The following is a 24,214-nucleotide window of genomic DNA, read 5'->3' as shown; positions in this document are numbered from 1 at the left end:
AAGCCAGTTTTGGAAAATGGAAATTTTTATCAAGAGGCATGAAAAAATTTAAGGAATCTCTTAAAAAGTTAACCCAAAGTAAGTATGGAGAGTGTTCTAAAACACGTTACTTGTATCTCAGAATAATCTTAACCAGGTATTTCAACAGATCCTTCAAACAGCAAAGAAATTAAGTAGGTCGTTTATATTTTGCTTGGGTAAGTATTTATGGGACACATGGTGTTCAAATTGTGGAAGAGGCAGCAGAGTGTATAAAGATCACAGATGGGGCACCTGGGTGGCTGGTCAGTTGAGCGGCTGGCTCTTGACTTCTACTTGGGTCATGCTCTTGGGGTCATGGGATCAAGCCCTACACCAGGCTCTCTGCTCAGCAGGAAGTCTGCTTGAGGTTCTCTCTCTCTCAAACAAATAAATCCTAAAAAATAAATAAAGATCACAGGTGCTACCATGGGCCCACCAGAGGTACTAGCATTTTTTTCTTTTATAATTCACCTTGTTTGCCAACTGAACACCTCAATTATTATTTTGCCACTAAGCTCAAAAAGGTAAGAATATTTTTTACGTAGAAATTTTATATATATCAAATAAAAGGGGCAATTTATTGCAAGAAAAAGAAAGTGCTTGCTGTTTCCATTTCACAGCTTCTAAAGTTTGAATTTTAGATTCTAAAAATGCAAAAACATTCATCATAGCTATGTTTATGAGAGCATACCCCACCCATGACCAGACTAAGCAAAACCCTGTCACTTTCTTAAAGCCTACCTGTCACCTGAATGAAAAAGCCTTTTCTGGGTTTTTAAATAGTCTCAGACTTGGAACACCACCCGTCTTTCTCCAGTACTTTCAACACATATGACCTGTTTCAGCACAGAATGGTTTCCTCTCCGTCAGAGCCTCGCTCTTCAGAACCTCAGAGCTTGTTACAAAAGCAGCTCTGGTCTCAGCCCAGACGTGCTGTGTCAGAATCTGCACTTTAAAAAGATACCTGGATGAATCACATGCTTCATAAAATCTGAGAAGCATTGCTTTAGAAGGTCTACAGATGCTTTCTTTTACTTGGGGAACGCTCTATTTTAAAAAAGTAAATTTTCTCTGAAAAACATCACTTTATCAAAAGGAACAGTTATAGTCTCTTCTTACATATTACCACCTCCAGATGCATCAGATTTGGGAATGGGACAAGGTCACTCTAAATCAGTGGTTTTCCAAGGATGCAGTCCCCTTGCCAGTAGCATTAGCGTTGCCTAAGAACTCGGTGAGTCAGAAACCGATTCTCTTTTAATAAGCAATCTGTGTTCTTAAAAGCCTTCTAGGTGATTTTAGTGCCTGCTAAAATTTGAGACTGGTTCTCAAACTTTCTTGTTCGTAAGAATTACAGTCACCTGGGACATTTGTTACTCAGTGGGTTCCCAGATCCCTGGCCAGATAGAGTGAATCAGAATCTCTGAAAAGTAAAGCCAGGAAACATGCATGTTAAATGAGGCAGGCGCCATGTGATACTGACGCCCGGGATCAGAGAACTGTTTTTGAGAGCCAAGACTGAGAATAGTGGTTCTCAAACTTGGCTGAACAAGAGAACCGTTGGAAAACTGAGACTCCTGATGCCTAGGGCCACACTCCACACCAATTATATCAAATTCTGGAGGTGAGCCTCATCTCATGCTCCATAAATGATTTTCATATGCATATGATTTTCATATGCATCTAACTTTGAGAAGCATTAGGAAGGAATATCAGATGGTAGTAGAACATGGTGAAAAACAGGAGTTTGGGAACCAGCCTGTGACCTGAGGCGTTACTAAAGCTATTGAAGTGTCTAAAGGCTCTCTAAATAAAGTATTCCCGGCTGTACAGTGAGGAACTACTTAAAGATTTAAAAATAACAGCAGCACCTTTTGTAATGTACCACAATGATCCCGGTTTTAGCACCAATTCAATTTCCGCCAGTCTTTCTGAAAAGCTAAATTTGGTTTTAGCAGGAAAGATGTGCCATCTGGTGGCTCACTGTGGTAACGGCATGCTGTGTAATAACTCCATGGAGAAAAACTGTACTGCACACAGCTGGACAAAACGCAGAGACCAATCGCTTTACAGCTGCTCGCAAAGGTCAGATGCGGAAGGAGGCTTCTAACGAGTCTTACCCTGGCACCTCCTCTCTTCATAGCAAAGCTGAACTTATTTTGCAACAAAATAACTCTTAATTATTTTGTTACTAAACTTTTTAAAAAAAATAGAATCTGGCATCTTTTCTGAGCCAAGTCTGCATGGAACCATGGAAGTTCTTTATGGACACATCACAAGGCAATTATTTGATCCGTAAAATGGTCAAGAAAGTCCTGTGTCTAAGGCATCCAATATTTCTAGCATTCTCAGCATTGTATCTTCCAAACCACCATTGTAAAGGAGTTTCATTTCACTAAAATCTAACTGTTGTTAATTTTCTCTCTCAGGAAATGGCTTAAGAGACAGTAAATAAGTAGTGCTGATTTTAATTTTATTGCAACAGTTTAAGAGAATGTCCATAAAGCAAATCCTATGTAAATAAGGACAACTCCCCTCACCCCTTGCTAAGAGCTGCACACTCAAATCTGTCTCTTGTCTCCTTAGAATGGGCAGCCGCATCCATGTCTACCCAAATGGATCCTTGTTTATTGGCTCAATAACAGAGAAAGATGGTGGTGACTACTTGTGTGTGGCCAGAAACAAAATGGGGGACGATCTGATACTGATGCATGTGAGCCTCCGACTGAAACCAGCCAAAATTGATCACAAGCAACATTTTAAAAAGCAAGTATTTCATGGGAAAGATTTTCAAGTTGACTGTGAGGCTTCTGGCTCCCCAGTGCCTGAGATATCTTGGAGTTTGCCTGATGGAACGATGATAAACAATGTGATGCAAGCTGATGACAGTGGCCGCAGGACCAGGAGGTATACCCTTTTTGACAATGGAACCTTGTACTTGAACAAAGTTGGGATAGCAGAGGAAGGAGATTATACTTGCTATGCCCAGAACACTCTGGGGAAGGATGAAATGAAGGTGCACCTAACAGTGATAACAGCTGTCCCACGGATCCTCCAGGGTTACAAGACCAACACGAGAATCAGGGCTGGAGACACAGTGGTCCTTGACTGTGAGGTCATTGGTGAACCCAAACCAAAAATATTTTGGTTGCTGCCTTCCCATGACATGATTTCATTCTCTAAGGATAGGTACACATTCCATGCCAATGGGTCTTTGTCCATCAACAAAGTGAAATTGCTCGATTCTGGAGAATATGTGTGTGTGGCCCGAAATCCCAGTGGGGATGACACCAAAATGTACAAGCTGGATGTTGTCTCCAAACCTCCACTGATCAACGGTCTGTATACAAACAGAACGGTCATCAAAGCCACAGCTGTGAGGCATTCCAAAAAACATTTTGACTGCAGAGCCGAAGGAACACCTTCTCCTCAAGTTATGTGGATCATGCCGGACAATATTTTCCTCACAGCCCCATACTATGGAAGCAGAATCACAGTCCATAAAAATGGAACCTTGGAAATTAGGAATGTGAGGTTTTCAGATTCGGCAGATTTTATCTGCGTGGCTCGGAATGAAGGAGGAGAGAGCGTGCTGGTGGTACAGTTAGAAGTACTAGAAATGCTACGACGACCAACATTCAGAAATCCATTTAACGAAAAGATTGTTGCCCAGCTTGGAAAGTCCACAGCATTGAATTGTTCCGTTGATGGAAACCCGCCACCTGAAATAATCTGGATTTTACCAAATGGCACCCGATTTCCCAATGAACCGCAAACTTCTCAGTATCTGATAGCAAGCAATGGTTCTTTTATCATTTCTAAAACGACTCGGGATGATGCAGGGAAATACCGGTGTGCAGCAAGAAATAAAGTCGGCTACATTGAAAAATTAATTGTGTTAGAAATTGGCCAGAAGCCAGTGATTCTTACTTATGCACTAGGAACAGTTTACTGTATCACTGGAGAATCTCCATCACTGCACTGTGCGTCCGACGGAAGCCCTAAGCCACATACCAAATGGACTACGCCAAGTGGTTATATAATAGATAGGCCTCAAAGCAGTGGAAAATACGTACTGCATGAAAATGGCACCTTAGTCATTAACGAAGCAACTGCTTATGATAGAGGAAACTATGTCTGTACGGCTCAAAATAGCATTGGCCATGCACTGATCACTGTTCCAGTAATGGTTGTAGCCTACCCACCCCGAATTACAAATCGCCTACCCAGGAGCATTCTCACGAGGATAGGAGCAGCCGTCCGACTCCGATGTGTGGCCCTGGGAGTCCCCAAGCCAGAAATCACATGGGAGCGGCTGGACCATGCCTTGCTCTCAATGACAAATAAAAGGGGGACTCACGGACTTGAGCCTTTTCACCCACAAGGTACCCTCACCATTCAGAATCCCCAAACCTCGGATTCTGGGATCTACAAGTGCACAGCAAGGAATCCACTTGGTATTGATTATGCAACAACGTATGTTCAGGTAATCTGACCTAAAATAAAAATTGAACAGAGTCAACATCTGGACAGAGTTTATTTTTTGGAAGAAGTTTAATCAAAGGCAGCCATAGGCATGTAAATGAATTTGAGTACATTTACAATATTAAATTTATAATGGACATGCAAAAGAAAAAGAAAAATTTGTAAATAAATGCAGTATGACTGATGGTGATTTCATTAATTGATCTCCAAACAAACTTTTAACTTAAGGCACTTTTATTTTGCCAACAAATAACAATGAACATTAAGGTACAACTGTCCACCATAAAATAACAAATGGCTAATGTATCTGAATTCTTCATTAAAGAATGGACTTTTTTCTTTCACTACCAGTTGCCTAGTGTCTACCTTCTATCAATGTTACAAGCATGGGACTGAGAAGAGAGACAATGGAAAAGATTAAATTTGCAGTCTTGATTGTAAATTTACCATTTTGATGTACAGGTATTCTGTGTCTGGTTTAGAAATATTTTAGTAAAACCTAGAGAAAAAAAACTGAACAGTTTTGATTATGATTCTCTATTTTGTGTACATGGAAAATTTTCATTGATGGGGAATGCAAAAATGTTTTAATAACTGCATTTAAAATACATGTAAAAAGCAACTTAACACCTATACGTCATAAAAGGTGAAAAGAGGGTTGATGACTTCATTACTGAAATAAACTCGTTAAAAATTAGGCTTCAAAAATACAGTGAAACTTCCTCACTTCAAAATCAAGCACAGGCATCCTTGTTTGGAGCTCTTTATAAGGAAAATATTCTGAGGAGGAACCATTGCTTTATCAACATGTTATCTCATTAAGTGATAATACTTTATGGGAGAGGAAAATGGGAAAATCTTGATCTGATATATAAATACATATAATGAAGTTTCATTGTACTTAAAATTTGATCAAACGTACACAAAATGTTGCTTTTTGTAATCCAATGTGAATTGAGTTGGGGAACATTATGATTGATTTTTTCTAATTCCTGAGGCTGGGATGTTCCAGTGTAATTTGTCCAGAATTTATTCAAATATTTGCCAGTTATTTAAAGTGGAAAAAAAAAATGCCATAGGTCTTCCTCGGATATCTCAGCACACAAAACACAACAATTTTGTCCTGCTGATGGGGGGGCTTGCTTCATTGCGTTTTCAGCTGGCTCCACCTAAGAGGTGACCTGACTGCCATTATCTCTGATGCTGGCACCCTGTGGCCACAAGGGTCAAAGGACTCTCATTCTCAGGGTGACCTCCTTCCACTTCCCGGCCAAAAGGAGTACATAAGAGTGACAAATGGACGGTACTAGGAATGAGACTCGAGTGTAAACAGGTCTGTCTAAAGAATTCTGACACCCAACTACATTCAATTTCAAAGTCTTATTTTTAAGTGGAAAGGAGGTCTTCATCTTATCCTAGGATAATTTCCTACATTAAAAAGCAAATTGCCAGATTCTGTCAAAGGATAGGGTTTTCCCTTGTGTGTGATCATTTTAATGCAAATTAATGCACTTGCTAATAAGAAAGAAACCTCTCAGGATGTGGGTTTCAGTGGAAGTAAACATGCTAAAAACTAGATTAAAAATTCCAGTTGTTCTCTTTATAATGCACAGGTGTAAGCCAGTCCCAGGTTTTTCCTCAACTTTCCATAGAATCTGAACTACAGAGCCTTACCATGACTTAGCTTGTCACCTGAAAAGAAAAGGACACAACAAGAAAAAAGGTATACCCCACAGCTTTCATGTGCAAAATGATTATTAATAAATTAATTTCACTACCTTATGCAAAATATAAAGTGCATACGAATGCTATGCAATTTTAACACTCATTCTTGAAACAATATGACTGCTGTTTACGATACTGAACTTTAAAAATATATGGTTCAAATTGAAAACTGGCATTTTAAATACCAATCATTCTCAAAAAGGAAATCAGGACGGAACAGAACTTACTCACTAGGCACAACATTCACATTTCGGTTGTTTTGCCAAGGCAATCATTATATGAATAGATTACTTTGAAGAAAAATAACTTCATGGACTCTATGTAGGATTCTCAAGAGGAAAACAAAAACAAAAACAAAAACAAAACCTGATATACAAAACCAGCTGAAAAGTAAAGATCTGTCTTCTGAAAGCAGATAGAGTATGTTAATTTCGTGAAAAGAATGGTCTTTAATGTTTTGGCAAAGTCTTTTCCAGCCCAGAGTAAACATGAAATGAGCAGGCTGGAGGGAACTATTTCACAGTGTACAAAGCAGTTCACATGGATGCTGCCACAGCAAAAGTAAGCGGACATGTATTTGAGGTCGTTTGCATGAGTCAAACTTTGCAATAAGTAACTCACCTAGGAAGATATAAATTATTTATATAATGATTTGCAAAAGAAATGATCTAAAGTCGTACTAGCTACATTTTAAAAAAGTAGTTCTACATGGTTTGCTCATAATAGACAAATCTATTCACAGTATGCTCAACTACATTACATGTAAAATCATATGGCAAAAGGAAATGAATTAACACAAAACATGGGAAAATATCCCCCACATGTTTTAAAATGCCCTGCAATTTTCACATTCAAAATTTTATGCATCTAAATCTAAAAAAATATTATATGGAATACTCTTAAGTTACACAAACTGATAATAATTTACTGTATTTTTTTACTCTAATAGGAGCAAATTACCACATACTTCAACAAAGTTAAAATAGTTACTATTTCTTTATAATAAATTTGATGTATAATTTACTTGTGCTTTTTGCACCAATTTATAAATACAGTATATGCAATACACAACCAAGACACCAACATTAATAATTGAATTCAAAATAGCAAATACTTACCATACAAAATAAACAGCAAATACATCTTTATGAAAACCAGAGCCTTCTGGACTTGGGGGCCAGATTCTCTGGAAACCACATCAAATTTGAGCACTTGGAATCTCAGGCCAGCAGCAGGATTGTTTTTTCTCAAGTTGGCATAAGGTTCAGGAGAACCAAGAGTCATTTTTGCCAACTCTAGCAATAAAGAGTTGGAACAATCCCACTGTGGTTCGTTCAAGCCTTTAGAATTGACATGTTGTACCTTTACAAAGACTCTGGCCAATGCTCCCGCCACTGAAAACAAATCCGAGTACAGCTACTTCTAAGAGGCTTCCACATATCTGAGGGTGGCTCTCATGGAAGCCTGGGTTGAAGTTCTTGGTCTAAGAAGTTTAAGTACTAAGCAACAATCTGTTTCAGCACCTTTTGACCACAACAAAAGCAAAGAAAAATCCTACATAAATAAGAACACAGTTTATAAAGTGCTTATGAAATTACAAACATTTCAAATCAGAGCAATGCAAATAGATGTCCTTTTCACCACCAAAGGTGAAAGCAGAATAAAGGGGTCACTCTCCTGTTAAGATCTGACACGCCTTTCAAATCAGTAGTTTGGTCCAGCACAGTTTGGGGGGAAGAAGAAAACAACAAACTTCATCATTAATGAATACATACATATTTTAAATCCACCATAATTCATTCTTTCTGTGAGATTCAAAAAAAAGCACCAATTTCAAATGATCTGCTACCACGCTCTTCCTGGAGTAGGCCCACATGATCCACATTTTCATACCTACTTTAAAGTTGAATTTAACCAAAAAACCCCAAACCACACTTCCTCCTTTTTGTTTTAAATACCTCCTCTATATGAAATGTAGCACAAAATATAAGAAAACTTCAAAGAAAGGAAAGAACAAAGGGACATTTCCAGAGATGACTGATGCATTAAATTTGATTTCAGTGCAAACATAAAACTCTATGTCTTGTCCTCTTCCAGATTCAGAAGTGTGATGGATGCCCATAGGGAGTCACTCCTTGCTGTGGCTGGTTACCTAATGGGAAAAATAAATTCAAATAAAATCGCAATTGCAAAATTATGCCACAGATAGGTGTTACCCTCTTGTTCTCCATACCAGTCTTAAGAATAGGAGAACAGACTAACTGGCCAAGGAGTACACACTAGCTGAGGGACCTGAGTGGGAAGGTCCAAACACCGTAACCACATGCACAACGCGTGCCCTCCATGGCGCCCGGCTCTCCGTCAGAGCTGTCAGAGTCCTACACCAGCCAGCACAAAGCCTGTGGACCGTAACCAGCACCTCTAAAGCCTGTGTGTCTCAACTAAGAAACAACTCAATACTAACATACAAAAGGGCTCTGAGTATTGTAAAATACTGAAAGTTCCCAAAACGTTTATAAAACAGATCAGAGATTGGACTTTAACACGCACATTATAGTAAGTGAGAGAAGTGACATGAAATAGGGTAATCTTCTACAAATGGCCATATAAGATATGTAAGAGGGAAGTGTGTAAGGGTGTCCACATGTGCAACAGTGGCTATGTGCATGACTCAGGTGTGTGCCTATCTATGGGTATATGTACATGTGTGCAAACTCACACACACACATACACACAAACAGAAAAACTAAAGAAGAGCAGGCAACCAAAAAAATGACAGGGACTACTGCTTCCCCAACTCTGGTGGGACTATTCCAATCCAGAGGCTCCATTCACACGGGTTATGATGCAAAAGGAGCCTCTGGAGTTGTGCAGTGGGCAGTTCAATAGCAGAGGTTGGCATACTGTTAATAGCAGGGAGCAGAGTGTAATGAAGAGATAGGCTCCGGAAGGGAACCATCTGAGTTCAAGTCCCAGCTCTGCCCCTTACCTGTAGCTGAATAACCTTGTGCAGATGAGTCAATCTCCCTTTTCTTTAGCTGTTTCCTCATCTATGGTATGGGAATAGTAATACCTTGGCTCATGGGGCAGTTTAGCAATTAAGCGCATTAATCTATGTAAAGTCAGAGTGCCGGGTCCCAGAAAGAGCTCCATAAATGACAGATGGAAAAAACAAAACAAAACAAAACAAGACAAAAAAACCCTGCACATCATGAGCTCTGGGAAACAGGAAATAGTAGATACACTCCCAAAATAGGTGTCACTGCATAAAACTCATAGGTACTTACTTCTAAGCACTAGAAAAAAATCTAAACTCTAAGCATATTGTCTCTGCCTTAAAATTAGATTGCCCCTTCAGCCATGTGAAAGTAGGAATTCTTGAATAAAACAACAGAATTTTAACCACACATATAACAGACCACACCTACTGAAGAGTAATTAGAAAAGAAGACCAATCTAAATGATTAAACAAACGAAATAAGGTTAAAAGAGGGGAATATTTTTAAAGAAAAGAAAGAAAAAAGAAGAACAAAACAAAAATACCTCAGTTATGCCCTGGTAGAGACACAAGGTATATGAGGGGCGTTTCCTCTGCCAGGAAATCAACACAGACAGCAGCCAGGAAGAAAATTAAGACCAAACCCAAGTGGCCCCTCAGTCCTAACTGACCCTCCTCCTGACAGGATCCTACCAGAGTCCCACAGCTGTCTTTGGGACTAGCTGGCCTTCACTCCATACCTCCAACGCACGTAATAGGGGACCTAGGAGAAACTGCCAGTACCCCTAGTCTCCTCACTGCATGAGCGAACAAGTACACGATCCAGATAATGGTGGGAGTGTTGGAACCGAATTCAGACTTCCCAAGCCCCAGGCCAATATTCTTTCCATCACAGGGGGTTGGTTCCCATTTCTAAAAATATCTCCTATGACAGCAGCACATGGGGGATTCCATTCATGAGTGCTCAAGGACGGCATCTAGAAGGGTGTGCTAGAATGCATTGTTGGCATCAAGCTAGAAAGCACGATTTAAAAAAAAAAAAAAAAAATCACACCAGCACAGCCAGCAAAATTAGTGGGGACAACGTGCCCTGCTCTGCTGCCTGTAGTTTAGCAGGTTGTGAATTCTCTGCACTGCTGTCAGAAGGACAGGACCGCACAGTGGCAAGAACAGTCATGGCCCTAGTGGCCAGGATACAGGTCTAGGGCTGGCCACTCTCGACGGGAGACTCTGGGGAGGCCACCTCCTTCGTCTGCATGCTTGAGGCATCAGCTGAGTTGGTCTCTGAACCTTCCAGCTTGATATAAAGAGTACCTGCACCTCCCCATTGGTCTCCCCCCATGAAAAGACACATTTCCAGGTACAGACAGAAGCAAGAAGAAAACATCTTCACTGAATTCAGAAAAAAGACCAAGACTTTGCAGCAGCAGCGGGAGAGTGGGCAAGCATTACACCCAAACCAAGCCAAGCCAAGCCAAGCCAAGCCAATCCAGCCTGGACTCGAATGAAGATGAACATGGTACTGAAGGAAGACGGTGCAGTGTGTGAGGAGCCGCCAGGTGTGTTCTGCTGGCGAGGAGCCATGTGCTCTGTGACGTGGTATACTTACTGGAAAGCTGCTTCTGGAGCTGCCGCACCAGGGCCGCTGTCTGCTGCTGCTGCTGGGTCTGTTGCAAGCCTTGCCTGGGGAACTGGAAATGTGACAGAAGACAGGATGGTGGTCAGCCTGCACGGCCTGGAGTGGACGAGGACAGGGACTACGAGCCAGGCTCGGTCCACAACACACCGCCCACATTTTCCCATCAAAGTGCCAAGCCCAGCAGGCGTACGTTAATTTTTGTCTACACCCTGATGTACACCTGGGGAGCATCTGAAGTGTCCAATCCTTTCAAAATCCCACTCTCTGGGTGGTCACTTCACATTTATTGGAAGACGCGTGATGAAGGAGTCCACTCCAGGGGTGGCCCCAGATGTCAGACCTCCTTGTTATCTCATCCTTCACGAGCTGGCCAGTTAGGGTCATGCCATCATAAACCATTTTCCTTGGCCACGTCAAAGCTCTCTGATGGGAGGATTTGTTCAAGCACCACAGGCCTTGCCTTGTATGGATGGAGACAAGAATCTGGTGAGGCAGAGCAATGCCCTCCGTCTAGGACCCACTTGGAGCTATGCCCTCCCAGGGGATGCTGGATGAAGGTCAGCCAGTGTTATTATTTTCTCAGATACAAAGCAGGAGAACAGCGCCTTGCCCATTTTTTGTTTTTTCTTTCTATTGACCGAATCAAGAGGGAAAAATAAAGTAAAACTCCAACTTTCCTTCATGTGGAAATGTTAGTAAAATAAAGTGCTTTCTTTTCTATTCAGTGGTTTCTATGTTTATTTGGAAATACTACCTATTTAACAAAACCAAATATGCTACCATGTACTCAGCAGTGTTCTAGACACTGTATGTATACATTAGCCCACTTACACCTGAACAGATGATACCTATCCTCAATCCTTTATCCGAAGTCCTTGTATATACAATTTACTATGACACATCCATAATATACAGACTGACCAAGTCCTAAGACAGTACTACATAATCAGACACTAAATTTCTTCAACAAAACACACAACTAGTCCTATCAGGCAGAATAAATGAAAAAAGACTTAGGTCTGTTCAGCCTTTGCTATTCAGTAAGTTACAAATAAAATTTCCTCAACAAAACACACAACTAGTCCTATCAGGCAGAATAAATGAAAAAAGACTTAGGTCTGTTCAGCCTTTGCTATTCAGTAAGTTACAAATAAAATTTCCTCAACAAAACACACAACTAGTCCTATCAGGCAGAATAAATGAAAAAAGACTTAGGTCTGTTCAGCCTTTGCTATTCAGTAAGTTACAAATAAAATTTCCATTTCAAAATAAAATGTCTTAAATCAGTTTGAATTTTAGAAATGAATATAAGGGTTTGTGAACCTCTACTACTATTACTCTCATTTTACAGCTGAGGGAAACGAGACTCCACGGTGTGCAGTCACTTGCCTGTGATCCCTGTAAGTAATGGGGCAGGGATTCAGACAAAGCCTTCTGGATTCAGAACTTTCTACCTTAACTGTGATCCAGTGTTATCTTTAATTGGGAATATTAGTTTCCAAGTATTAATTTACTTGGAAATAAACACAGATTCCAAATGGTGGGCTGCAAGAATGTCTAACCTTTTTTTTGGTTAAAGACTTTATTTATTAGAGAGCAAGCGCACATGCACACAGCCAGGGGGAATGGCAGAGGAAGAGGGAGAAGCAGACTCCTCGCTGAGCAGAGAGCGGGATGTGGGGCTTGATCCCAGGACCCTGGGATCATGACCTGAGCCGAAGGCAGAAGCTTAACCAACTAAGCCACCCAGGTGCCCGATGTCTAAACTTATCACTTTACTAACTAACATACTGTGGTACCCAGTGCATAAATATCTAACATTCATTCATTCAACAGATACTTAGCTGTCTTCTTTTATACTCATTTAAAATCTGCTCCAAAGAGAGTAATTCACAGAATAAAACATGGTAGCGATCCCCTCAGTATATTTTGAGGAACCTGGGGGGTAACCAATACATAGGAAGCTCACGTGCACGGGTGTGTGAGTACCCATGCACATGTGTTAGCAGGTAGCGGGTGTTCTGCTGGGTGGTCTGAAGAGAGGATAGCCTCCGGAGGACCCCAAGACTATTAGGGGGGATCTGCAAACTCAAAACCATTTTCATAATAACCCTAAGGCATTAGTCATTCTCCTTCTCCTTGTCTCAGGAACACACAGTGCAGATTTTCAGAAGCTATATAACATGTGATATTGCAACAATGTCTTCAATTTATTCAAACTAACTTTTAAAAATGTAAACAAGGTCATTCTCCTCACTAATATTTTATTTTGAAAAGTATTTTATATATTTATTATTCATAAAATTCTTATTTCTGGTTAAAATCTAATGAGAAGTTTAAATATATTAGCAGATATTGGTAAATTTTTTTTAATTTCTAATACAATAAGTATCAATAGACATGCATAAGCTCTTTGGGCCCACAGTCATTTTTGAATGAGAAGTGGTTCCAAGGCCAGAAACTGAGACCAGTTCTTTCCGCACTCTCCACCCCCTACCACCAAGAATACAGCTGCAGTCCACAGTCTCCTCAGTTGTGGTATTTTCCTTCTCTGTTTCTCTCAAGGCCACTCTGATACAAAATTTTCCTTGCTTCCACCTGTATATGAATATCAGCAGGAAAGAGACCCAATTTACGACTTCCCTGGGGCCTGGGCACCTAGAGCCAAGGAAAGAGAGCATGCCACCAGCTCCCCACAGAAACCTTAGTGGGGAGCATTTCAAATCAACTCACTGAACTTTTGCAAAAAACTGGCTAAAGAGGCATAAAGCCATCAGGAGAAATTTAAAGAGTCATCATCACAGGCTCTTCAACTGACTTCCTTAAGTTAAAATTTCTGGGGGGCAAATGTGCTAGAAATCTGTATTTTCAAATTGTTCCCTTAGGTAGTCTGATGCTTGGCTACATTTTGGAATCACCCCTGTAGTGGGAGCTGGAACTTTTAATTTACCAAGACAGGTCAGTTCATGGGACAACTGAGGCTTACTGAAGTAAAATAAATCTAAAAACCACAGTCTGTATATGTTTGATCTTCCCTCCTTAAATCTGATAAATAAAGATGAAAGATTTTTCTGGACTCTATCTATACAGGAGATATTCACAGTTTTGCTCACCTCTGTGCCTCTGCAAATGTTAACCCCTCCTCCTAGAAAACCTTCCTCCCCCCTTCATCCTACCCTACAAGCTCCTAAAAATCTGCTTGTCCTTCAAAGATCAGCTTCAAAGATCTGCTTACCTCCTCCCTTAGGAATTTGAAGAGCACATCACTGCTCTTGTATCCTGTGGAAATGCCTTCACTATCAAATACGGTATAATGTGACAATTGCTTCTCTCCCTAGTATTCCAGATTTTGCTCTTCTTGGGGACAGGAGCTGTGCCATGCTCCTGCTGTAACCATAAGACAAACACAGAGCTCAACAATGTCCCTCAGGTACAGCCAACTAGCCCACAAGGCAGAGCTACTCTCCACTAAACACATTCGCTGCTAAACTCCAAACAGTAATTTAAAAATTTATTATGATGTATTTGGACTAATCTCAAAATCCCTATTTTGACAACACATGCTTATTCAAGAATATTCAATGTTCTGCTCACTCATTGCTAAGGCAAAATGCATCTCTAAGCTAGTAATTTCTATCAAAATAAATGCCACTGAATCATTTGTCTCAGAAAAGCTGGCTTCCTTGGGCCCTTCTCTGCAGCAGTAGCAGCAGACACGAAGCAACAGCAGGGCTGACGAGTCAGTGTGGGCCTTCACACTGCCTCATACCTGGTTTCAACCTCCTGCCTTCTGAACCATCTTTTTCCTTTATTTATGGATCACATGTGGGGCTTCTCGTCCTTTGTTGCTAGAACATTCAACAAACAAGTTAACCAACAATAGTTAACCAAGTCCAGGCACATTTTGGGGTTCCAGGAACACCAAAGTGAGTGAAAAACAGTTTCTGCCTCCGGACAGCTATTTCCTAAAACTGGGAGCACAACATCGGTGAACAAAGGACAAAGCACCAAGGCAACATGTATTTGAAACCTGCGCTGCCAACTAAGAGAGCGCGGAGAGCTCTGGGCTCCTCTGATGGACAGAATACACCCCTTCATCAGTACCAGCTCCAGCACAAGGACGTGGAACTGTGTGGGCCCCTCCGCTGAGTGCCGGGACAGAAGGACACATGCTTAGACACTGGCATTTAAGAGGGGGCACAGTTGGAAAGGACCAGCACCAAGAGATTTCAGAGGGTTTGGCATTTATTTGCACTTTTACTAGTAACTTGCATGCAGCCATTTCTCTAAAAATCTGGACGGGTTTTTTTAGTGGAAAAAAAATCTATCTGTCCTATTAACAGAAATCTCCCACATAGGTCTTCCCTATCCTCCATCTAAAAATTACTCTTCCTTTCTCTTCAAAAAGGAAAACTAAACAGTCCAAATTCATGCAGAGGAAGGTGACATGGTGCAGTAAATTTCTCTTAACTAATTTTTTCCATTTGAAAAAGAAAATACCATCTGGCTAATTTTGAATTCTAGAGGCATTGGAAAATTTTCTCACAATTTTTCTGAATGGAACATATGAATCTTTTTTAGGAAGATTATACGACAATTTCACACATGATCTCTGGCTAAAAATTAATGTGATCATTTAAGTAACTACTGCTTCCACTGTGCATATTTTTGTAAGGCATTATATTCAATATAATGTGGTACTGACACAAGGATGAAATACTTTAAAAAGCCAACTTTTAAAGCTTTAAAAGCTAAAAAGCAGCTTTAAAGAAAAGATCACAGCCTGTTAATATATTTAGTTAAGAGCTAATCATTGCAACTAGGTATTTTTCAAGTCAAGAACTATAATATAGGTCAGAACTAGAAAGGCCAAATATAATTTTCCAGCAACTTAAGTAAGCAAAGGACAACACAAGCATTGACAGTAAGCTGACATCACATTTAATGTGTCAGCATGGGCCTGAACACTTCCTTCCTCTTTTCATGGACAAGCTGCTTTCTGAAGATGCTTTTTGAAAAAGCACCAATTTCTGTTCTAAGTCAGTTTTGACTCGTAGGTTCACTTTTTATGGTGGGGACCAAACTGCTTATGTGGGTGTTAATAAGCATTGTGCCATTGTGTCCCCTGCTACTGCTGTCAACGAGGGGACAAAGAGAACTCAAAAATTCCTACTGCTTATCCAGGTCCACTGCATTCAACCTCCTCCAACAAGCCTTCCTAAGCTTCTTATACCCTTCCTGACCTCTGTTATGGATTGAGTTATGTTGTCCTGAAAAGCTTTGTTGGCATCCCAACCCCCAAGACCTCAGAATATGACCTTATTTGGAGAGAGGGTCTTTACAGAGGTAATCAAGTTAAAATGAGATCATGAGGATTGGACCTGATCCAATGTGACTGGTGTCCCTATAAAGAAGGGAGAGTTGGACACAAACACACATTAACAGTGAGAACATCAAGAGAGGATGAAGGTAGAGATCATGTTTGTTTCGATGAACCAAGGAAAGGCAAAGATTATCACCAGCAAACCACAAGAAGCGAGAGGGAGTGGCCTGGAGCAGGTTTCTCCCTCGTGGCCCCCGGAAGGAACCAACTCTGCCCACACCTTGAGCTTAGACTCCCAGCCTCCAGAAACATGAGATAACATGTTTCTGTTGTTTAGGCCCCCCAGTTTGTGGTGTTGTATTACGGGAGCCCTTGCTTCTCTAGTACTTTTCCTGCTTCCCACATGCCGAGCCACTGTTCAATGGTTTCCTAGGATTCTAAGCTGTCTGGAGGCAAGGAACATGCGGGGCGCTTCATTACTGTGCTCATAACCTCTGGCCCAGTGCCGGCCTCTACTTACAGAACAAATAAGCACTAGTTGAACTGACTGCTGGATGTCACCCCACAGCCACATGGAGGGTGGTGGCTGTGTGACCAGTACCACTTCTCCCCTGACACATCATGACTCAGAACTCCGAATGAGTCAGAGCTGACTTCTCTTCCAGAGCCAGCTTACTGCTCAGTTTCCAGCAAAGAAATGATATCACATGTTAAGAAATTACAAGAAATATCATTTTCTTCTTAATATTGCTAAGGCTTTCTGCTACTGCTATTCTGAAGATATACTATGAGAGATAAGTTTATTCTTAGGTTTCTATTTTCTTTTATTGTAAGAAAGCAAAAACAACAAAAAAAAGAGAAATAGAGGGGTGCCTGGGTGGCTCAGTGGGTTAAAGCCTCTGTCTTTGGCTCAGGGTCCTGGGATCAAGCCCCGCATTGGGCTCTCTGCTCAGCAGGGAGCCTGATTCCTCCTCTCTGCCTACTTGTGATCTCTGTCAAATAAATAAATTAAAAATCTAAAATAAAGAAAAAGAGAGAGAGAGAAACAATATCTCTCGAAATATCCCTAGCAGTATCATCTGAGAAACTGAGAAACTGTACATACCAATATTCAGCCGTAGTAGATGGGGTGTGAAGCAAGTAACAGCAGAAGAAGACAGCTGACTGACTTAATAGTTATATAAAATTAAAAACATGTAGACTACGCTAATAAACTTGTAAGTATATAAAAGTATGCTGAAAAAAGAAAAATTACATAATATAAAACTCCAAGACCATCCTTTAACTTTTAATTCTGAAACCTGTGGCTCTAAGTGGTATTTTAAATTTCCCAACCTATCCTAAGACTATGACATAAACAGTATTTCTGCCTTTGTAAAAATAATTGCTGTCTAGATTACAATACAGTGTTTAAATATAAAAATAAGAATTATGCTTCCAAAATAGCTTTTAAGAAAAGACTTCAGCTTAAAAGAAAAAAAGACGGGAGAAAACCTACTGTGGATTTTACTATCCATTAAGACTGTTGTAATGAAATTTTTTGTTTCTCTGAAATTACTTTACTGTGAACACAGCAGGAAAAAAATCATGGGCAATGTTTGACTAACCCGCTTAATCTCCAGGCTGTATTTTAAGCTAGTGAGTAAAATATAACCTATGACATTAAAAACTTCAATACTGTCTTAGAGGTCAAAAATGAATAAATCTGATATATACTCTTTATACATAATAAATGTATTAAATATTTATGAAACTATTAGATGAATAGAAAGATATTAAATTTCCTTATATTAGATATGCTTTCATTCTAGTAAAACACAGGCCTAGAGCCTCTTCTCAACTCTGCAAAAGCTGATCCTCTATTTCAAATTATAATTAATAAGTTTATAATTAAGAATTGTGATTAAGAAGCTTAAAGACAACTTCCACCTCTAGCCCTATAAATTTAACTTTGTGACAGAGTCAAATGTTTTGTTTTTTTTTTTTAACAACCCAAAATAACCATTTCAGGCACCTGATATCAATATCCATCTGTATTTATATAGCACGATTCTCTAAGAATAAAAAAAGTAATACATTTAATATTTTATGTGCTTCTTATATGTTACATATAAAGCAGCTAAAATAGTGCTGATGTAAGAGGCATGAGACTTATATGTATATAAGTCTATATATGTACAGACGGGTGTGTGTGTGTGTGAGAGAGAGCGTGTGTGCAGAAAGAATAATAAAGGAAAAGTAACAACATGTTATTAGTGAATCTGGGAAGAAAATTTATGGTAATTTTATTATTCTGTAATTCTTCTGTTTGTTTGAAATTACTTCAAAATACAGTTATATCTTGTTCTTGGGTGAGATGCTAGGGTGAAGTAGCAGTATCCTATCCTGAGGAGTCCCTGCCACGACACTTGTAAGTCAAATCCCCCCTGCTAAGACACCACTGATGAGGAAGAATGTAGGCTGTGAAAGTTTATATACTGCCTCTCCTTAAGAAAGGATTTTTAAGATGGGCCTAAAATAAATGTCATAGATATTTAAAAAAAAAAAAAAATTGGAGCTAGAAAAACTAGATTTATGATAAAGAAGAATTTCCTTAATAATGGGGACTAAACCCACCAAGGCAGAGGTTTGTAAAATGCACCAAGTTGCCCTATTACAGTTGCTGACACTCGGTTATCAGATCTGTCCTGTATCACCCAGCTCTAGTGATCTGATCTCTTCTGCTGTACCACAGCCCTGGCTCTGTTGTTCTTTCTTTACTGCAAAAGTTGTGAAACCACCCATCTTTCTACTCCTGTCCTGAAGACAGTCTCTGCTAGGGTTTCCCAAAGCGCAGCAAGCCAGCTCCTGTTACGAAGTACTCGTTCACACGACTCATCATTCAGTTACCTTCAGTGCAAGTATTTATTTTTACAGATATTTACAGTATGTGGCAGGTGATGTGACCACTGATCACAGTAGTAAAAACTCTTCTTTTTAGAATACACTTATTTAAGAAAATAGAAAAAGGTAATTTAAAGAAAAATGCATAAATAAATAACTAAGCAGGGATATGGCATTTGGAAAAGTAAATGTAAATCATTGTGGTTCAGAAAACACAGATGCTATGCACTTAACATTTTCAAAATCTAACTCACAAAGCTAAAGAAGTTAATTATATGATGACAGATTATATGAAAATTCTTACAGAAAATAAGTGGCTGAAATCAGAGTTTCCTTTATATCAGTAAAGATAATATTTTAGAAAGCACACTTATGCCTTTTTGAAATCATAGTAAAAACTCAGAGATAAATTATCATTTTAACATTGTTTATAAAAAATTGGTATCTCAACATAAATATTTTAGTCCATGCAAAAGTCTGAAAAAATTTGAAGAGGAAAAATGGTGTAACTTACTGAACCCCAATATTTATTTATACGTTTCTGTGAAAACAAATATACTATTCTGATAAAAGTTCTAGGGAAAATCTGCAAGTGTACATTTAAGCAATTTCAATTCTTAAACAATCTTATGGGATGAAAAATGCCACCTGCCTTTAAAGAAGAACCCCACATGTTTGGTTCCCAAAACATCAGTTTCCTTACCAAAGGCTGCTGGGGCTGCATCGCTTGAAGACCAAGGGTCTGACTCTGGGGCTGGGGGGGTTGCTGCATCTGGAAAGAAAGAGAAAAGGATTAGTTACTTAAACAGAGAGGGTAATATATTCCAATCTCCTCCCTCCCCCAATATATACCTTTTATCTAATTATGCTGTTGCAACAAAAATTATATACACCTATCTCCTGCATCTTTGTCCTGACAAACATTATTCATCGTTCAAGGGCAAGACCTAAATCTGTTCTCTTTGTAGGTTTCTTGGGACCACCCCAACCCCAAAGGGCTCTTTCTTCTGTTGTCACAGTGTTCACTGTCTATACTGCCCTCTGCTGTCCAGGGACATCCTTTACATTTACTGTTTAAACACTTCTCATGTTCTCTGCTCTTGCACGTATCTTACACCAGCAGGCTGGGAAAGGACTACTAATTACCTTTTTAGTCCCTATGACATCTGGATGAACTCTTGAGGATTAATTTTTTTCTTAAAGAAAAATGTAGACTTGCTGAAGAAAAACAAGAAGAGGAGGAGTAATTCTTGAAGATTAGAACATTTTTTTTTAAAGGAAGATGTGTATATGTGGGAAGTTCTGGCAAAAATTACCAGCATAAAAACAAATTATGTCAGTGACAGAGTCGGCATAAATAAAGAGCCCTTAGAAAACACTTCCAAGTCACGGAAGAAACACACACTACTCATCCACTATGTGGGACACAGAGGAAAGGAAAATATTAATAGGTCGTTTGTCCCCATGACCTTCAATGTGTCCTCCACCCAGGCACTTCATCTTGATGACGACAATCCTGGACTTCTTTTCAACCTCTGCATTTCCAACTTGGTTTGCAAATACCCCCCAAATTATTTGTCTTCTTTAGGCCAAGATAATAAATAGCTATTACCAGATGGTATTTCCCACTAAGTGCCAACACTCATAGATATGGAATTCTAGCAGGAGGTCTGGGCAGGGTCACTCCCAACTGAGGCAATGCAAGTGGAACCAGAACTATAACGATTACAATATAAAGCCAACTCTCCATTTGGCACTCTGTGAATTCTTTCAAGAAAAATCGAACCTAACCTCCTATTTATCAGTTTGTTCCTTTATGGAGGTAGTCAGTCACCAAGAAAAGCGTAAATATAATCCTGAGGCAGAAGCAAATCCCTTTCCTTTATCTCCAGGGAATTTGTAGTTGAAAAAATTACCAGAAGGGCATATTATGCTATTTGGGATTAAAAATTTTAAAAAGTACATATTAACCAATCAAAAAACACTTCCAAAATCTGCAGCCTTGAAAAGCAATGTTAAGGCCAGAAGTAGTAAATAAATAATGTAATAACTTTCCTTCATGATTTAGAAATGAGAAATTTAAAACAGAGGGAACTATAGATATCAGTTCTATTAAGTTCTGAAACATATTCCTAAAACCTGAGACAAAAGTATTTATGAAAATATTATTATGACTATTCTTAATAATATTACCAAATGAGTCTTTTTCTTGTATTTTCTTATTGAACTCTTTCTACAAATTGAGATGCGACCAATGGCATCTTACAACTGATGAAATTTTATAATTATAAAACCCATTTTTCTGGAGAATTTATGTTGGCTTCTGCCTATCACCTGGGGGTACTGTCAACTAGGACTTTTTGGATCACACTGAATTCAGACCTTAAACCCACTTGAACTTCTGGTTCACATTCTCAGGGTAGGTATTTTTTATTCCCTCCAACCAGGGCCAAGGTTGAGACATGCGCATAACTTTACTGTTCCTTTCTGCATGACACTGTTACTAAACTCATTCCAAGAGTATAGATTTTGGATCCCAGTTCTACTAGACTCCCCATTTTTGTGGTGTTTTTAAGGCCTTCTTATTAACACATAAAATGACAGGGCATCTCAAGGTGGATTACTGCTAAGAGTCCACTGTACAGACTCATCAGACAATACCCAATCTAATAACACAGGACACGTGCTCGCTTCGGCAGCACATATACTAACACAGGACAAACTTGCTAAGTATGAAGACAAATGGAACTGGTAAACATAAATAGCCTATATTTCCTAAATGAGTAAGTCAGAAGCAAGAATGTGTCGAGAGGAGGAATCCTTTTTACAAGGTACTTAAATACTTACATCAAATAAATGAAGGATAGCCAGAGACCATATGAAACATCCTACCTATGTCACTCTAGCTTCAGAGCCTAAATCGGACCAGAAACGTCAGAAAGAATTTTTTTTGGATTACAGACAGGCCCCTCTGGGAATCTGATGAAAGCTGTGGGCAGCTCAATTTTGGTTTTGTTTGTTTTCAAACACATAGAAGAATTTTTATATTCAAATTGCATGGCATGTAGTTAAACAGTGAGTGGGTGAGCTGATGCTTCCGCTATTAAGATAAAGGCAGCCAGTTTCCCTTTCCTGAACCTGTGGAAGGGTAACGATGTGCTGCAAAATGCACCCTTCTGCCCATAACCTGGCAAAAGCACAGGGAAAGAGCGAGCCTGGACAAGCTGGAACTAAATGACACCAGTTCCAGGGTCAGCTACACGGGGTTCATTGGAACTTAATGAAAGCTTCTTTAGAGCGCCTCTTATTTCTTAGGACTACTGAGAACTCCTTATGCATTGTCCTCCCCCCACCCAGCCACGGACCTGGAGGAGCCTCTGCTGCTGTCGAACCTGTGGCTGCCTGGGTCGCATCGGGTCCTGAGGCAGGGGCACTGAGGGAAGGCTTGGATGTGTGGAAGTCAGCACCGCATCGATTCCCCCACCTACCAGAGGGCTCTGCTGAAGGGACTGATGATTCAGTCTGGTGAAAAAAGAACACAGGCTGATTTCACACCCAGGCAAACTGTCATATTTTCAATCAGTGCCACTGGCACATTAGGCACATTCACAAAGAAACAACCATGTTTAGTACTCAACTGTACAATTCACATGTGATAGAGACCAGTGATTAAGATAATCTCAATTCCCAGTGAGACATGGAGTCACTGAACAAAGGACAGCATGCATGCTCCCTACTTAAGATAAAATTGCAAGGTTTAAATTACTTTAAAAAAAATTTTGATGGTTTTTAATAATAAGTGACATTATTTGAGCATTTACTCTGGAGAAGGCACAGTGGTAGTAAGAGTCTGAAATGTATGATCACTCCCCACAGCAACACTTGGGAGATCAGCAGTTTTATTATTCCTAATCTTTTAAAAACTTTTAGTTGAAAGATAGTCCACATTTGTACTTTGGACATTGATTTGGAAATGAGAAAGAGCTCGGTTTTTTTCTTCCAAATACATATAAGAAATTTTGCATTCAAATTGCCCGACATGCAGTTAAAGAGTGAATGGGTGAGATTCAACAATTCTATACATTATGAAACGCTCACCCTGGTAAGTGTAGTTGCCACTTGTCACCATACAAAGTACAACGGTATTGACTATACTCCCTATGCTTTAGTTTTCATCCCCATAATTTATTCATAACTAGAAATCTGTCCCTTGTAATTCCCCTCACTTATTTTGCCCGTCTCTCTGCCCTTTTCCTTCTGGCAACCACCAGTTTGTTCTCTGTATGTATTGGTCTGTTTCTATTTGTTTGTTTATTCATTGTTTTGTTTCTTAAATACCACTTTTCATTGAAATCGCATGGTATCTGTCTCTCTCTGACTTATTTTAGTTAGCATTATACTTTGTAGGTCTCTGTTGTCACAAATGGCAAGAACTCATTCTTTTTATAGCTGAGTAATAGTCTGTTCTTTATCTACATGACATCTTCTTTATCCATTCATCTTTTGACGGACACCTGGGCTGCCTCTATAGCGTGGCTAATGTAAATGATGCTGCAATAAACACAGGGGTCATGTATCCCTTGAAATTAGTATTGTTGCACTCTTTGGGTAAATACCCAGCTGCGGAATTCATGGATAATACGGCAGTTCTATTTATTGTGAGGAACCTCCATACTGTTTTCCAGAGCAGCTGTGCCCAACCACATCACCACCATCAGGCCCCAAGTGCTCCCTTTATCTCCACATCCTTGCCAACACCTCCTATTTCTGGTCTTTTTTTGAAATTAGTCATTCTGACTGATGAGAAGTGATACCTCAGTTTGGTTTTGATAGGCATTTTGTTATCCCTATTTTTAAAATGAGACAACAGAGAGCTAGAGAAGTAACTTCCCAAAGTTATTCGGACAGTAAGTAAAGGGCACGGGTGGGACTGAAATCCACAGCTGTTGAGCTCTGAAGTTCAACTTCACAGGCAATATGCTAAGCTGCCACTTATTAGAATAATAATAAATACAATGCATGTTTTCCAATCTTATTTATTTTCCCAAATGTGCTACCACCAACCGTGCCAAACTTTCCAAGCTATAACAACTTGGTGTTGATGTTATAGACGGAACACATGGAAGCTAAGCTGCTGTCT

The 24,214-nt window shown here is 39.7% G+C and overlaps 2 protein-coding genes across 20 annotated transcripts in view; one reads left to right on the top strand and one right to left on the bottom strand.

Moving 5' to 3' along the window:
* Positions 1–5,024, top strand: part of IGSF10 (immunoglobulin superfamily member 10) — a 49,659-nt gene extending 44,635 nt beyond the window's left edge. For all 5 annotated transcript variants that reach the window (XM_082707845.1, XM_082707843.1, XM_082707842.1 and 2 more), the window contains one exon: positions 2,608–5,024. In XM_082707845.1, coding sequence (XP_082563971.1) covers positions 2,608–4,516 — 1,909 coding nt within the window. In that variant the 3' untranslated portion in view covers positions 4,517–5,024. The remainder of the gene's footprint in view (positions 1–2,607) is intronic.
* Positions 4,557–24,214, bottom strand: part of MED12L (mediator complex subunit 12L) — a 322,213-nt gene continuing 302,555 nt past the window's right edge. For all 15 annotated transcript variants that reach the window (XM_082708331.1, XM_082708336.1, XM_082708339.1 and 12 more), the window contains 4 exons: positions 22,440–22,596; positions 19,778–19,846; positions 10,839–10,920; positions 4,557–8,383 (listed from right to left, as the gene is read on the bottom strand). In XM_082708331.1, the coding sequence (XP_082564457.1) occupies positions 8,331–8,383; positions 10,839–10,920; positions 19,778–19,846; positions 22,440–22,596 (361 nt within the window). In that variant the 3' untranslated portion in view covers positions 4,557–8,330. The remainder of the gene's footprint in view (positions 8,384–10,838; positions 10,921–19,777; positions 19,847–22,439; positions 22,597–24,214) is intronic.

The sequence above is a fragment of the Mustela nivalis genome, assembly GCF_964662115.1.
Source record: "Mustela nivalis genome assembly, chromosome: 1".
Lineage (NCBI taxonomy): Eukaryota > Metazoa > Chordata > Mammalia > Carnivora > Mustelidae > Mustela > Mustela nivalis.
The sequence above is the reverse complement of the archived record's forward strand: the minus strand, read 5'-3'. Positions and strand labels throughout refer to the sequence as shown.